Consider the following 14,888-nt stretch of genomic DNA (forward strand, 5'->3'; position numbering starts at 1 on the left):
AACCCGTCTATAATTTCCTTCAAGAAGTATTACACAAAGGTACCTCACCTACTTAAACAGATGTGTTATAAAAAGCTGAATATAAATTACATTTCCATAAATGCCTAAGTGGCTTTTTTTATTCCCTGCAATAATTTTCCTTATAAAGCAAGTCCCAAATTTACGTTTTATATTCAGTTTTTCTTGAAGCAGAGTATGCTTGTATGTGTGTGTATTATATAAATATGTAAGTCAAAAGACATAAATACAGATACAGATACATATGTAAAAATTGCAACCATAGCACCAGCCCTTTTGTTGGTCTATTACATTATTCCCATAGCCTTACATTTTTCTTGTGTCAAGCATAATATGAGTTATTATCTTTTACTTTACTATTTGCTTTACAACAGCAGTTATTAAAAACATTTGGTTTTTACCTACTGATTCAATAACAGTTGAAATTAAATTTATAGTACTCAAACTCTCAGCAGAAAGAATTAAAATAAAATGCGTGAAAATTAATTCTAAAATTTTTATATAGTTCTAAGTCTTCATCACTTTCAATTGATGTTGAATTATTTTGAAGACAATTTATTTAATTGCATTACAAAATCTGCTAATAAACTAAGTACACAGATAAATCCTATTATAAAATTCTATCTTTTGCCAGAATATCTGTGAAAACGCAGATTTCACAATTACAAACAGTTCAATTCCAACTGTAACTGCAGTAACATTATATCACTCCTCCTGGTATTGCATTTACACTCAAGTAGAACTGACTCCCCCCTCCTGGGGAAAGCCATGAAAATAATGAAATAAGAGTACTCAAGACAAAATAAATATTAAGAAAAAAGTTAAATGTATTTTAGGAAATGTCAGAATTTCAACAAGTTCCTTTAAAATACACTTTGATTATTTGGCAGCTTTCAACAAAATTGAAGGACAATCTAATCAAGGAGGCATAAAGACACAGTAAAGCGACTATCAAGTGTAACTGCAAGTCTTTCATTGAGAATCATTTTGTTTAACTCTGAAAGTGGGGGGAGGGGGCAGAGGGAGTGTTATATTTCAATACACCTTCACCAATATTATGGTTAAATAAAATGATTTTATTTTATCAAATGCTTGAAGTCTATTTTCATCAAAATCCCAAAACTGCAGTTTTGGCTGATTTAATCTACACAAAAATGCTTGCTATGTAAAACTCATTTGACCAACTCTCACTATCAAAACCTCAGCCAAATCAAAAGTCTATCTGATAGGAAAAGTCCAACTTCATTTTTATTCCAAATACACAAGTTAATGAACAATTTTTGCCAATTATCTCACATTTGAATTTCAATGTGAGACAGACAGACAGGCAGGCAGGCAGGCAGGCAGACACTGACAGATAAAAAGCCCTGCCATAACTGTCTCTTGGATGAAATAAGGTACTTTCACTAACTCTTAATAATGTTCTCTTTGCTATCTTGGAATCTCCCTCAGGAGAGACATTTGTTAACAACAGCCAAAGGAAGAAAGAGAGGAAATGTTTAAAGGAAAAATGTCATCACTTTCAACTTACTCCCACTGCCCGACTCTATACTATACAAAAACTGAGAACATCCCAACCCAATCCAAAATATCTTGTTGCTAAATTCAACAGACACTTTTCACTCCTTAGCTTACTAATTCTCTATAAGATTTAACCTTTCTTTGGAGACATATTCACTTTCCCTCAGCTTGAATGACAGATATTTCTCCTGGTTTTCTCCCACCTCCCCTACTCTCAGTCACCATTGCTTCCTCTACTCAATAGCCTGTCCACATCCCTCCCTGTCTTTACTATCACATACTATTGTCTCCTAAATCTGTACTTTCAATCCATATTCTTCTCCTAAACCCAGGATCCAACTACCTAAATATCCAAAGAATGCTAAGGAAACATGTGCCAGAGGTATACCTAACCTAATTTATTCTGCTATCTTGTTTTCTCAGAAAATAAATTTTATTTACACTTATTTAATCAACTGAGAATTTATCTGGCTATGAGATATGTGCTGAAGCTCTAAATTGAATTTGTGCCAAGCTGTTAATCAATTATCCCCAAATAATTTATTATTAGTTAAATAATTATCTGCAAGTTCTACGAGATAGGGACAGTGTCCACACTGCTCACTGCTGTTTCCCCAGAATCTAGCACAGTACCTGACACACAGAGGAATCCAAGAAACAGAAACTATAATTTAGTGTATTACTAAAGTCTTAGTGGTGGGGAATGTAACAAGAAATAATTTTCAAAGCTCAGGAAAAAGTTAAATAAAATTTAAACATTCAAAAATTCAACAAGTTAAAATATAACCAAGTGCTACGGTTTGAAAATTCATGGTGAAACTTAATCTCCAGTGCAAGGGTACTGACAGATGGAATCTTTAGGAGGTGATTAGGCCACGAGGGCTCTGCCCTCCTGCATGGGATTAGTGATCTTACAAAAGGGCTGGTGGTAACTAGCCAGGCCCTTTTGCTCTTCCACCATTTGAGCACATAGCATTCGCCCCTTCAGCCATGGGAAGATGCAGCAACAAGGCATCATTTTGGAAGCAAAGAGCAACCTTCACCAAACACTGAACCTGCTAGCACCTTGATTGTGAACTTCCTAGCCTCCAGAACTGTGAAAAATAAATTTCTGTTCTTTATAAATTACCCAATCTGAGGTATTCTGCTATAGCAGCACAAATGAACTAAGATACTAAGTGTGATTAAATGCCTGGAAACGTTTTCTAAAGAAGCTCTCTAATCTTCCCAAAACATTCTTAAGATTTCAGCTCTAGAAGACTGTGTTTTCTTCCATAGAAAAGCAATGTAAGAATAGCTAGTACCACTCAGGTACAGGCTGAGTTGTAGAGAGAAGAACAGGAAGGAGCCCAGATGCTTTATGAAAAAAAAAAAAAATCAAAGTGCATTTGGGAAGTAGGTGCACAGCACACACTATATAAAACAGTTGTAAATCCACGTCTTACTTTGCAAAGTTAAGTTAGAACCCTGTGGATCAGAATTAGAGATACTAGGCCTTCCTTTTGACCTCAACTCCTACCAAAACCATACATTTCTCATCTCAAAAGCCTTCCATTGTTATAAAAGATACTGCAAAGAAATAAAACACACTGCTGAATAGTAAATTTAAAATAACCCTTCTGTATATTAACACCCAGTACACAGGCAAGGTGGTCACTATCAGGATGACATACTTCCAAGTGGATCATCATGACTCAGTTCCAACCTTAGAAGATGGCCTTCACTCAGAATGAATTTATGTATTAATTCTTCACAGCAAAATAATAACAATGACAGTAAAAGGAGTTTTTAAATATGTAGAAATGCTAGATTGCCTATAATTTAAAAAGTCTTCCAGATTAAAAAAATCAAACCATACAAATATTAGAAGAAATATGAGAGAATTAATTTTTCTTTAATCTCAGTATAAGGAAAGGCTTTCTAACTATAAATCAAAATCAAGAGGCAATAAAAATTAATAAACTTGACTTCATAAAAATAATAAAATTTTGTATGGCAAAAAAACATGAACGAAGTCAAAAGACAACAGAAAAGAAACAAGGACAGATAATTCACAAAAAAGATAAGTATAGCCCTTAAACATATGAGAAGATGTTTGACTCCATTCATAATTAAAACCAGAATGAAATACCATTTCTCACTAACCAGATTGGGGAAAAAATTTGCCAACACATTCTGTTAGCAAGGCTGTGGTGGTACAGGCATTCTCACAAACTGCCTGTGGGAATACAATCTGGCACTACCCTTTTGGAGCAAAAACTCATGGTATCTAACTAAACTTCATATACACCTAGCCTTCAACTCAGCAATCCTTCTTTCTAGAAATTGACCCCGAGGTTAGACTTTCAACAATATGGGGGAAAGTCAGCTCAAAGTTATTCATCACAGCATCATTTGTAATTACAAAATACTGGAAATAATCTAAATATCTCCATATAAGAGAGTCGTTGAATAAACTAAGTACTCACACAATGGGTACAACACAGCTGTAAAAAAAGAATGAGGATGATATCTGTGAAGTGAAATGCAGTGGTTTCTAGAACATACTGTTAAATGGAAAAAGCAAGGTGAAAAGATTATCTAATTCTAAAGTGTATGGTACCTTTCCTATAAGAAAGGGGAAAAAGAAAAGTGCATCTGCTCATCTGTACAAAAAGAAATGCAAGAAGGGTAAATCAGCAAATGATGAGGCTGATTATTTAGGGGGTGGGTAGGAACAGAATGAAAAGATAAGAGAAAGGGAAAGAGTTAAAAGGGATAGGAGAAAGTAACATTTCTCAGAGCATACTCTGAATCACAGTAGTGTTTCCACACACTCAGAAAAATGAAAAATTAAAATCAACGAAGGATGAGGGCAAACTCAGAATATAAGCAGAAACAAATGAAACTAATTGTATTATAAATGAAAACTATCTACACTAAAGTGGTTGGCAGGAAGAGAGAAAATAATTAAGTAACTTTGGAACACAGTACACTTTATATGCCCTAAGGCTAAAGTCAGACCAACTGTTCACAAATATTACACTCTATTCAAATGGATTTCTCACAGTGGCTTGGGATAGCAATTCCAAAACTACTTTATGTGTATTATAGTAAATATTATGGATAATGAAAACCAAGTGTCTCCCTATCAGAGAGAGAAGTTACAAATAGAAAATGAGAAAAAATTCAATAAATCCTATGGTAGTGCATTAGAATTGGAAGTATCAGTACAAACTCGTGATTTTGAAAAAAAAAGTATGCATACACATATAGACGGAGACAGATACTAAAATAGATATAGGTGTATATTTATGTATACACACACACACACACATTTCCTAGCTCTATCTTCTGAGAGGGCCTAGAAGAAATGACATCCTGGTACTAATGAGCCCAACTTGTGTGCAGAAATTGGTTTCTAAATACTGCTCCTTAGAGAAACAGTTGATTCCAGGGCTGGGGTAGGAAAAGTACAGGGTAGGTCTGCAACATCTAGGGGTGCCAGAAACAAGAAAGTACTCAAAAAATGAGGGAGAGATGTCAAAAGACAGGAGTCACTTGATGGGGCTCTCAATGGTCAAATGAGACATTTGGAGCAATAAAATAATTACTAAGACAGATTATAACCCACAGAATATAATATGTGTCTATGAGTCCACACTGATAGGAATAAAAAGAGAAAGAAAATAAAGAAATGAGAAAGGAGGGAAAGTTCTTCCTAAGAGCTGAATTCCACTATTCTACTTAGCAAACATAACAGTGGTAACTGTTTCAGGTAAGAATCATTAATGAATGTTAAAAATAATGGGGAAAAGTATAAAAAATAGGATATTAAATGATCTCAGAGTATCTCCCTCACAGCTTCTTAAGTACAAAGGAAAAATAATAACTTTATCATGGTAGGCATGCCCTTATCAATAAATAAAGTACAAAACAAAAATAAAATAATAAACAGAAATAACTTTATCAATCTGGCACACACAAACTAAATCAAGAGATCAAAGTTAACATCATCACTGATAGGACAACTCAACATTATGTGCCTCCTGAAATGACATGCAGAATATTACTACTGTGATGTTCTTGCAAGCATGCCCAACTTGAATCATGAGGAAACATCAAACAAACCCAATCTGAGACAAGCTGCAAGATAACTGGCCAATGCTATTCAAAAGTGTCAAAGTTATGAGAGAAAGCCTAAAGAATTATTGCAGAGGCCAGGCGCAGTGGCTCACGCCTGTAATCCCAGCACTTTAGGAGGCCGAGGTGGGCGGATCACGAGGTCAGGAGATCAAGACCATCCTGGCTAACACGGTGAAACCCCGTCTCTACTAAAAATACAAAAAAATTAGCCGGGCATGGTGGTGGGCGCCTGAGGCAGGAGAATGGCATGAACCTGGCGGGTGGAGCCCGCAGTGAGCAGAGATCACGCCACTGCACTCCAGCCTGGGTGACAGTGAGACTCCGTCTCAAAAAAAAAAAAAAGAATTATTGCAGAAAAAAGAAGAGACATGATGGCAACCTAATGAAACACTTGATCCTGGATTGGATCCTGGACCAGAAACAGGACATAATATTGACACTTTTGGTGAAATCTGAATAACGTCAATAATCAATACATCAATGTTAATGTCTTGATTTTGGCCATTGTACTATAATAATATAAGATGTTAACATTTGGGGAATCTGGTTAAGGGCACATGGAAATTCTTTGTACTATTTTTGGAAGACTTACTAAGTCTGACATAATTCCAAATTAGAAGATTTTTTTAATGTTTAATTATTAGAGATCAAAAACTGCAACCAAAAGTACTCAGAACTATAAAAACTAAAGACATCTCATTTTTAAAAGTATGAGTTTATTGAAGTACATGAAACACAATTAATTCTTCCATCAAACAAACTTTCATTTCATCTGTTTCTGAGACTACAGTGGCTTAGTCTCAATTAATTCACCTATTACAACTAACAAATTTCTCACTGTTTCATTTTCAATAACTTTTATATTTGTTTATATTACCTGGCTTTACATTTCAGAAATATTCCCTATTCTGCAATGTTTTCGAATCCATTAAAGTTTCCTGTCAAAACCACTCCAGGCAGGGTTCAATGGCTCACACCTATAATCCCAGTACTTCAAGGGGCCAACAGAGGAGAATCATTTGAGGCCAGGAGTTTGAAACCATCCTGAGCAACATAGCAAAACACAGTTTCTTAAAAAAAAAAAAAAAAAGCCACTCTACTTACTGTTCTCTCCAGGCCCTCAGGCCTTGGTCAGGCTAATGCAAAATTCTTACACAATACCTTTTACTGTTAACTATATCCAGGTTTCCTATTACACTCAATTTCAGAGATCCTTGGTTTAAATATTGTTACTAGATATAACAAATTGCCATTAAATTATGAAATAAGGATAATAAAAAGAAATCCTACACTGTATCCTGACATAGCTTTAATGACGATGGAGTCCAGGACTCATAGTTATTAATCAGCTATTCTGATTTCATAGCCTCTAAGACCATTCTACAGCCTCCTTAGGCTCTTTTCACCTTATTCAGTCACAGAAAGTCCCTCTTCCATGCTATTGGACTTAAATCCTAGTGTGCGAAAGATAGGTTTTACACTGGTCCAGAAACACCTTGCAAAATTTTTTCTCTCCCAGAAAAAAGTATCCTAAAACAGAGTAGGTATTCAATAAATACTCAGGGGTTTTCCTTTTGTTTTTGGTGAAGCCTGGTTCTAGGAGAAATCAGATATTTCCATTAGCAATCAAAAACATCTTAACCAATTACTTCATAAAAAATTACTTTAGCCAATCATCTAGGGGTCTAACAATACCAAGACACAGAGAAAGGGGTACACAACTACAGAGGAGGAACAAAATCAACACAAGTTGGATGGCAGAAACAAGAGACAAATTTTGCAGGCTTTATTATTTTGCCCAAAGCTTACCATGATACTGTAAAGAAAGCAATGCAGAAAGTAAAGAGTATCTAAGGTCAGGTGTGGTGGCTCATGCCTGTAATCCTAACACTTTAGGAAGCCAAAGTGGGAGGATCACTACAGCCCAGGAGCTCAAGACCAGCCTGGGCAACATGGCAAGATTACATCTCTACAGAAAATTTTAAAAATTAGCTGGCCATAGTGGTGCATGTCTGTAATCCCAGCGACTCTGGAGGCGGAGGTGGGAGGATGACTTGAGCCCAGGAGGTCAAGGTTGCAGTGAGCAATCATTGTGCCACTGCATTCTAGCCTAGGCAACAGAGTGAGGACCCTGTCTCAAAAAAATAAAATAATAAAATAAATTTTAACAGAAAAAAAAAAGAGTACCTAAAATACGAAACTCCTAGGTTAAATTTATGCCTCAATCCCAAATCCCCAGTTCGTTTCGTAGTGTAAAGCCTAGAGATAGACACCTTGACCTCACATTTTCCACTCTTTCTCCACCCAAAGAAGTAGGTAATAAACCCATTTGTTAAGACATTTTTACGTATCTATTAAAATGTATGTCTCAACAACATCCTTAACATCCTTACTACCAATTTAATAGATTCTGAACATAATCTAACCCAACATATTAAATAAATATAATTTTAATGTTCTGAAAATAAGCAGAAAGGCTACTTTTCATTTATCCATCAAAAACACGTATCCACAGGGAAGGGTGCAGAATGGGTAAATGATCCAAATTATCTGTATATGGATCTATATCTGTCTTTGTATAACTGCTGCAAGCACACAAGGCACATTTTTTCATTTCTACACTGTTTCAATTTTGCATTATGCATTATTATTAACTTTTAAGGCTAGCTCATTAAGGAAGTTCAAAATAATACGAACAAATAAACATAAATATCAAATACTTGTTATTTAACTGCTTGAATTAGTACACAAAGCATTAATAATAAAAACCATAGGCCAGGCACAGTGGCTCACACCTGTAATCCCAGCACTTTGGGAGACCAAGGCAGGCAGATCACCTGAGATAGGGAGTTCCAGACCAGCCTGACCAACATGGAGAACCCTGTCCCTACTAAAAACACAAAATAAGCCGGGTGTGGTGGCACATGCCTGTAAACCCAGCTACTTGGGAGGCTGAGGCAACAGAATCGCTTGAACCTGGGAGGCGGAGGTTGTGATGAGCCGAGATCACGCCATTGCACTTCAGTCTGGGCAACAAGAGTGAAACCCCGTCTCAAAAAATAATAATAATAATAATAATAACCATACCTGCCATATAACCCAGAGAAAAAGGTCAATACCATAAGGACGGTAGCGATAATCTCTAGGTGATAAAATTTCTTTTTTATTTTCTTCTTTTTTTAATGTTATTTCCTGAATTTTGTCAAATGAACCTGTCTTACCTATAAAATACCCTAAAAAAGCTAAAAAATGCTAAACTGAGGGGAAAAGTTGTTTCCAACAGAGGCAGACAATTAAAATGAATGAAAATATTTTTAAATATTCCCAATAACAATCAAATATAATAAAATACTTAAACATTCTAGAAAGCATATAATGTTAAATATCATTATAGTCACCTAATACTGAAAATAAGTTGTATCTGCTCCACTTCTTGTCCCCATATGTATCTTTTAAGGTAACTACATGTTAAATGTAGATGGAGATGGCATGATACAAAGAGTGTAACTGCCACTTAAGACTTTCCAAAACTCATAAAAATTAAATAGAATCTGTCATCTTCAAAATAACACTTAAAAGCTAATATATAGGTACTTCCAGTTATTCTAAAACATTTTATTATGAAATAGTTAACGACTTCTATGTTAATATCTGTTAAAATAATTATTTCAACTATTTATAACATTTGCTAAATGAATACATACATATAGCAAAACTGTCATAGATACAAAAAATATGGATTACAAAAGAAAAATAAAATGTTGCTGAGGAAGAATAAAATTTCTACTAATATCTTGACCAGCCTGGGCAACATAAGGAGACTTCATCCTTACAAAAATTTAAAAAATAGCCAGGCAGGGTGGCACATTCCCATAATCCCAGCTACTCAGGAGGCTGAGCTACTATTCAGGAGACTGAGGTGGGAGGATTGCTTGAGCCCAGGAGTTCAAGGCTGCAGTGAGCCTTGATCATGCTACTGCACTGAAGCCTGGGTGACAGAGCAAGATCCTGTCTCAAATTAAAAAAATCTTAAAACTTAGAAATATAAAATTTGAAATTAAGCTTTGTTGTAATTATGCAACAACCTTATGAGTATATAAAGAGAATAAGGCAAATTATTCAAAGTAGTAAATTACAGAATGAATCAGAGAGAGTTCATCATTTTTAGATTACAAACTGGCAATTTATCTATTAACCTTAACATGTCCAATATCATTAAAACACAAGGTAGTGGGCAGCCGACATACCAAAAACCATATCATTAAGAGAAAAACACTTTCAAACTTAACGTCTAGTTATAGATTTATGTTAAACTAGCTAAGCTCTGAAATCAAAAATTTAGCAGAATGACAGATAACTGTACTATACAGCTTAGAATACTAGCAAAACAAAAAATATGTAATTTTTGAAACATTTATTTTGCTGTTCACATCATAAATTCACATTCTCAAGAGTGTAAACTTTTCTAACAACAAAACAATATTCTTCAAGCATTAGGGTTATTCGTATAATTTTTTTAGAATTCTAACTTACCGAGTACCATCTGCTTTCCAGCTTACTTTGTATGGCTTCAGGTCTAAAAGTTTAATATTTTGCTTGTCCATGGAAACAGGCTGTGCTCCAGGGAATCCAGACCTTAAAGAAGAACACAGTATTACTATCGTGGCTGGTATCCATACAAAGCAATACATGTCTTAAACCAATCTCAAATGAATCACACATTTATCACAATGTTCTCCCTATGATGAGATTAATGTCAACTGGAATAACATCCGCTTTCACAAAAATACTAATAAAAGATTATCATTTTCTTGACATTTTAGAATGTAAGTTAACAGAGTTCTAAATTACCACTGCTATAGTATAATCACTGAGCTAATTTTAAAATATTAGTATATATGATCTAAATAGTAAAGCAGGTATGTTTACAAGTCTTGTACTTCAGGAAGAAGTTTAAATCTTGGCTTAATTACCTTACATGATATTCTAGACCCCATATTTCTCCAACATGAGACTGCCAACTTGACATAACTGCAAGGTTGGCAACTTTCTCCTCAAAAGATACCCAGAAGTGACAAAACAGGAGAAATATGGGTCAAGATTAAGGCTTAACACAACATTAAAACCAAGGGTGTAGGTCAAGATTAAGGTTTAACACAACATTAAAACCGATCTTATTTCTTCATTATTTTCATATTTTAGTTAAAACTACTTCTAGATTATTTATCTAGTATTTATGTAACAGTAATAAGAGTTCTTTTCATTAGGAATTTATATTAGGAATTTTTAACAATAATCCTTTTTCCTTACATTCAATTGTATTACAGTTCTCTGCCACAGATACCAATGATCAGCAGAAATGACCACAGACCAAGACCTGAGAGCAACAGATAAGAGCAATGTATGTTCTCCTGAATCCACTATGAAATGTCTGAAAGATATTTTCAAGTCATGGCATTCACTGCTTATATTTAAAGCTGATTTTCCTAGACTTCTGATTACAGAAAAACTGGAAAATGAGGCAGATCCAAATTTCACCTCTTCCCTGTTAACAAATTGAGGGACTAGCTCAAACATTAATCAGTAGCAGTAGAGTCAAAGACATGAAACGAATACTAGACAGTGAAAACAAGAATTTTCTATTACTTTAGGAAAATATGCGAGCCATCTAATTTTGACTCAACTGTCTGGTTATTGCATTGATTGTCTTGAACGAAATCTGACACCTTTAAAGTATTCTATTGCAAACATACTAACTTCAAGGAGCCAAGAAGATATGTCAATGCTTGTATTAATTTTAAGTGTTGTAAAATAAGAGTAAATTGTATTTAAAATTTTAAAATATTTATTACCCTTCCCAGCCACAGAATTGATGACACTTCTGCTGTACCTCTCCTAACTTTGGTTGTGTTGTTACTTGAGTTACACCTTTAACAGTAACACCTTCCAAGAAAATAGCGCCCTTTAAAAAAAAGAAAAAGAAAAAGAAGGGAAAGAAAAATATTTTATTAGAGTTCAAATTCATTTACAAAGAAGAGACTGAGAGATAAATTAGTTTGTTTTCACAAATCTTAGCAAGTCAATATATCTAACAGAAATGGTCTGCTGTATAAAGTCCCCTAAGATTGTACACTAGTTTTCCTAAATCCAGCATATGGTTTTCTTCAATATACGTATGTACTCTACAGGCACTTCTCAAATCATGACAGTAATAATAATTTATCTACCATTTACTGAGATCTAAGTAGAATGTCTGGCATCTTGTAAACATTCTCTCTAATTCTTACAACACTGAAAAAATAGATTTTATTATATTTATTTCACAGATGAGTAAATAAAGCATAAAGATTTTATGTAAATCAAGTGGTAAAAGTCAGAATTTGAACAGGCCCACACTATACCAATCACCAATGGAGAGAAGGGGAAAGGAGTTGTGTTACTATGAGTGAAGTAGGGACTTTAAGGGGCTAAACACCAAAACTTCTACCTTTGTAAACCAGAGTAAGAGTGTAGGCAAAGTGGCTAAGCCACAGTCATTGGATATATTAATAGAACAAAATATTACTCATCATGGAATTTTTAATCTAAATTTTTTAACTCAGAACTACATATTTTGCAATATCACAGCGAAGTAAAGCAGATGGAGAATATCAAACAAATAAAGAACACTTCTGGAAATTTTAAAACCTAAAAAAAATAGTGTAGATGTATGCTACAGTTCTTTTAAGGTCCATAAAGGAACTGGCATCAGACTTAAATCTATAAAACAATTCTAGCTGTTAATGTAATTAGGGAATAAAAAACTTAGTCTACAAGCTACAACATTCAACCTTCTGGCAAAGAGTTGGCAACCTGAGCCACTTGAGAAAAGAAAAAAAGAACACTTATTACTTCATCCACGTACATTCTTGTCAAATCCAGAAGAATTCTGAGTCCTTCCAGCAGACACTAGTCCTACTTTTTGTCCCTAATTTTGAATCACTTTTTGTACTTATCTGTCTTCTACTTTGCTTTCCTTAAATAACCATAATTTAGGAATTTCATAAGCCCAAGGATCAAAGAGTACCATCCCTCTACTATTATACCATTACTTCTCTGTACTAGCCAATGGCATTTCTGTTTAAAACCATTTCTATCATTAAGTACAACAGCTAAAGGAAAAAAAGGAGTATTTTCAAAAGAAAGCTCAACCAGATTGATGAGGTTTGTAACATATTTACTTATTGAGTGCTCAGATAATTTCAATATCCTTATAAAATAGTATCTTATGCTAATTAAAAAAGAACACTTCTTTTTAGAGAGTTCAGTATTAAGCATCTTAATTCTGATGGTATTAACAGCAATGAGATGTTCTTTTTAAGTTTTACACAAAGAAAGTTTCTAGCTTTTATCAACATGGATTTCCTATGCAAAGTTAAGAAATTTACATTAACTTCTGAAATGGGCAAAATAAAAGCAAAGGCCAAATTAACCTAAGTTACTACTAAAAACACAAACACTATTTATATTTTTAACAAATAATAAAAAGGACTAATACATAGAAAATATGATCACATTCAACCAAGCACTTTCCCACAATATTACCACAGAAATATTTTAATAACATTTCTATAGAGTTGAATAAGCTGAATATTTTTAATTTAACAGAGCCAATAAATACTGAGCATCAGTACAGATCTAACAACTACTGAGTCTGGTTATAAAAGTTAACCCCAATCATCCAGTAAATGTCTGTCATCCATTTATTGTTCTTCTTCCTTAATCTTTCCTACCATGCATCAACTTCTTTTTTAACTTCCTCTATTTTCTTCCACAACAAATAAGTAAAAAGAAAGGTAGAGGTCCAATAAAAAAAAGTATGATACACTTCATACACAAATCATCCTTGGTAACTTTAGGCTAACACAATTTGCTATTTAATGTCACTACAATAGTTCTGACAAAATAACATTTTTATATTATTCAAAATTATGTAATAACTCCAAGAAAGATCACTAATTTTTTAATTTATTTCTAGATGCAATTTCTTTAATGTAAGCCAATTCTGGTTATTTCTACCTAGAGCTGAAAGCAACCTGAAAATAGCCATCTTCGTTTTCATGTTAGAGATCTAGAAACTGTTTCAAGATTCTAAATGTACGAAAGGTCTAAGAGGGGAGAAAATAAAATCTTTCAAACAAGATTTGCACATGCTGATACTGCTCATTATTTCATTATATCAGCCCTTCCAAATCTTGAATTTGCATTTTTAACCAGTGTTAGAAAATCCTGTATTTTCCTCCTTGGGAAATATGGGAAGCATGAGCCATGACATATTCCTAAAGCTAAATCTCAGGGCATCACCTCTCAGAAACAAGAGATCAAGATGCTTTTCATATTTATTTTATTTAAAAAATCCACAATGGATAAAAGAGAACAATCATCCAGGATGTAGGTGCCAGACACAGGGCAGAAGGTAGCTAGAAAAGTATGCCTTAGGGAAGATAAGGGCCTAGCCTCATTCCCACCTTGTGTTAATAGCTGCACCTAACATAAATAGCTTAGTTTTCCATTGTTGTAGCTTCCTCTGCCCCATTTACAAACACGGCACAGCCAGCATGCCTTGCAAGGCCTGAGTTGAAGGACCACATGTACACACAGACCAGTACAGCAGTACTAGGCTAACTAGAAGGATATCATCCCCATATGTGATCTCATTCCAAGTCTACAGCTGACTACCTTCATTGTTATGTATGAGATGGTTTCACTCCTTGAAAATATGGCCACTTCAGCACAAAATAGTTAAATCTTTATAATGGAAAGATCACTAATTCTAAACAGTGGCCAGATGTGGTGACTCATGCCAGTAATCCCAGCAGTTTGGGAGGCTGAGTCAGGAGGACTGCTTGAGCCCCGGAGTTCAAGACCAGCTTGGGCAACACAGTGAGACCAATCTCTATTTATAAAAATAAAAAATAAATAATTAATTTTAAAAATAAATTTTAAATAGCAATGTCTTAGGTCTGGAATTATTGTGAACATACTATAATTGAGTATTAAAGTCACTGACATTTATTTTCACTTTTCAACAAATTATTTCTGTTTGTGAAAATAAAGAAAAATCAAAAGTTAAAAAAAGTATGTTTATAGAAATGTATTTCATAAACAGAGTCAGCTAGCCTTAAAATTAAAATCTGCATGGCTATCACAACAGAAATGAGTGATCCTTTAGACAGAAATTTAGT

General features: G+C 34.2%; 1 protein-coding gene across 2 annotated transcripts in view; it reads right to left on the minus strand.

The window, feature by feature from the left end:
* RNGTT (RNA guanylyltransferase and 5'-phosphatase) overlaps positions 1-14,888 on the minus strand; it is a 362,014-nt gene that overhangs the window by 280,527 nt on the left and 66,599 nt on the right. For both annotated transcript variants that reach the window (XM_003258324.3, XM_003258323.3), the window contains exons 7-8: positions 11,517-11,626; positions 10,198-10,299 (exon numbers count right to left, since the gene is read on the minus strand). In XM_003258324.3, the coding sequence (XP_003258372.1) occupies positions 10,198-10,299; positions 11,517-11,626 (212 nt within the window). The remainder of the gene's footprint in view (positions 1-10,197; positions 10,300-11,516; positions 11,627-14,888) is intronic.

This window comes from Nomascus leucogenys, chromosome 3 (genome assembly GCF_006542625.1).
Source record: "Nomascus leucogenys isolate Asia chromosome 3, Asia_NLE_v1, whole genome shotgun sequence".
Classification (NCBI taxonomy): Eukaryota; Metazoa; Chordata; class Mammalia; order Primates; family Hylobatidae; genus Nomascus; species Nomascus leucogenys.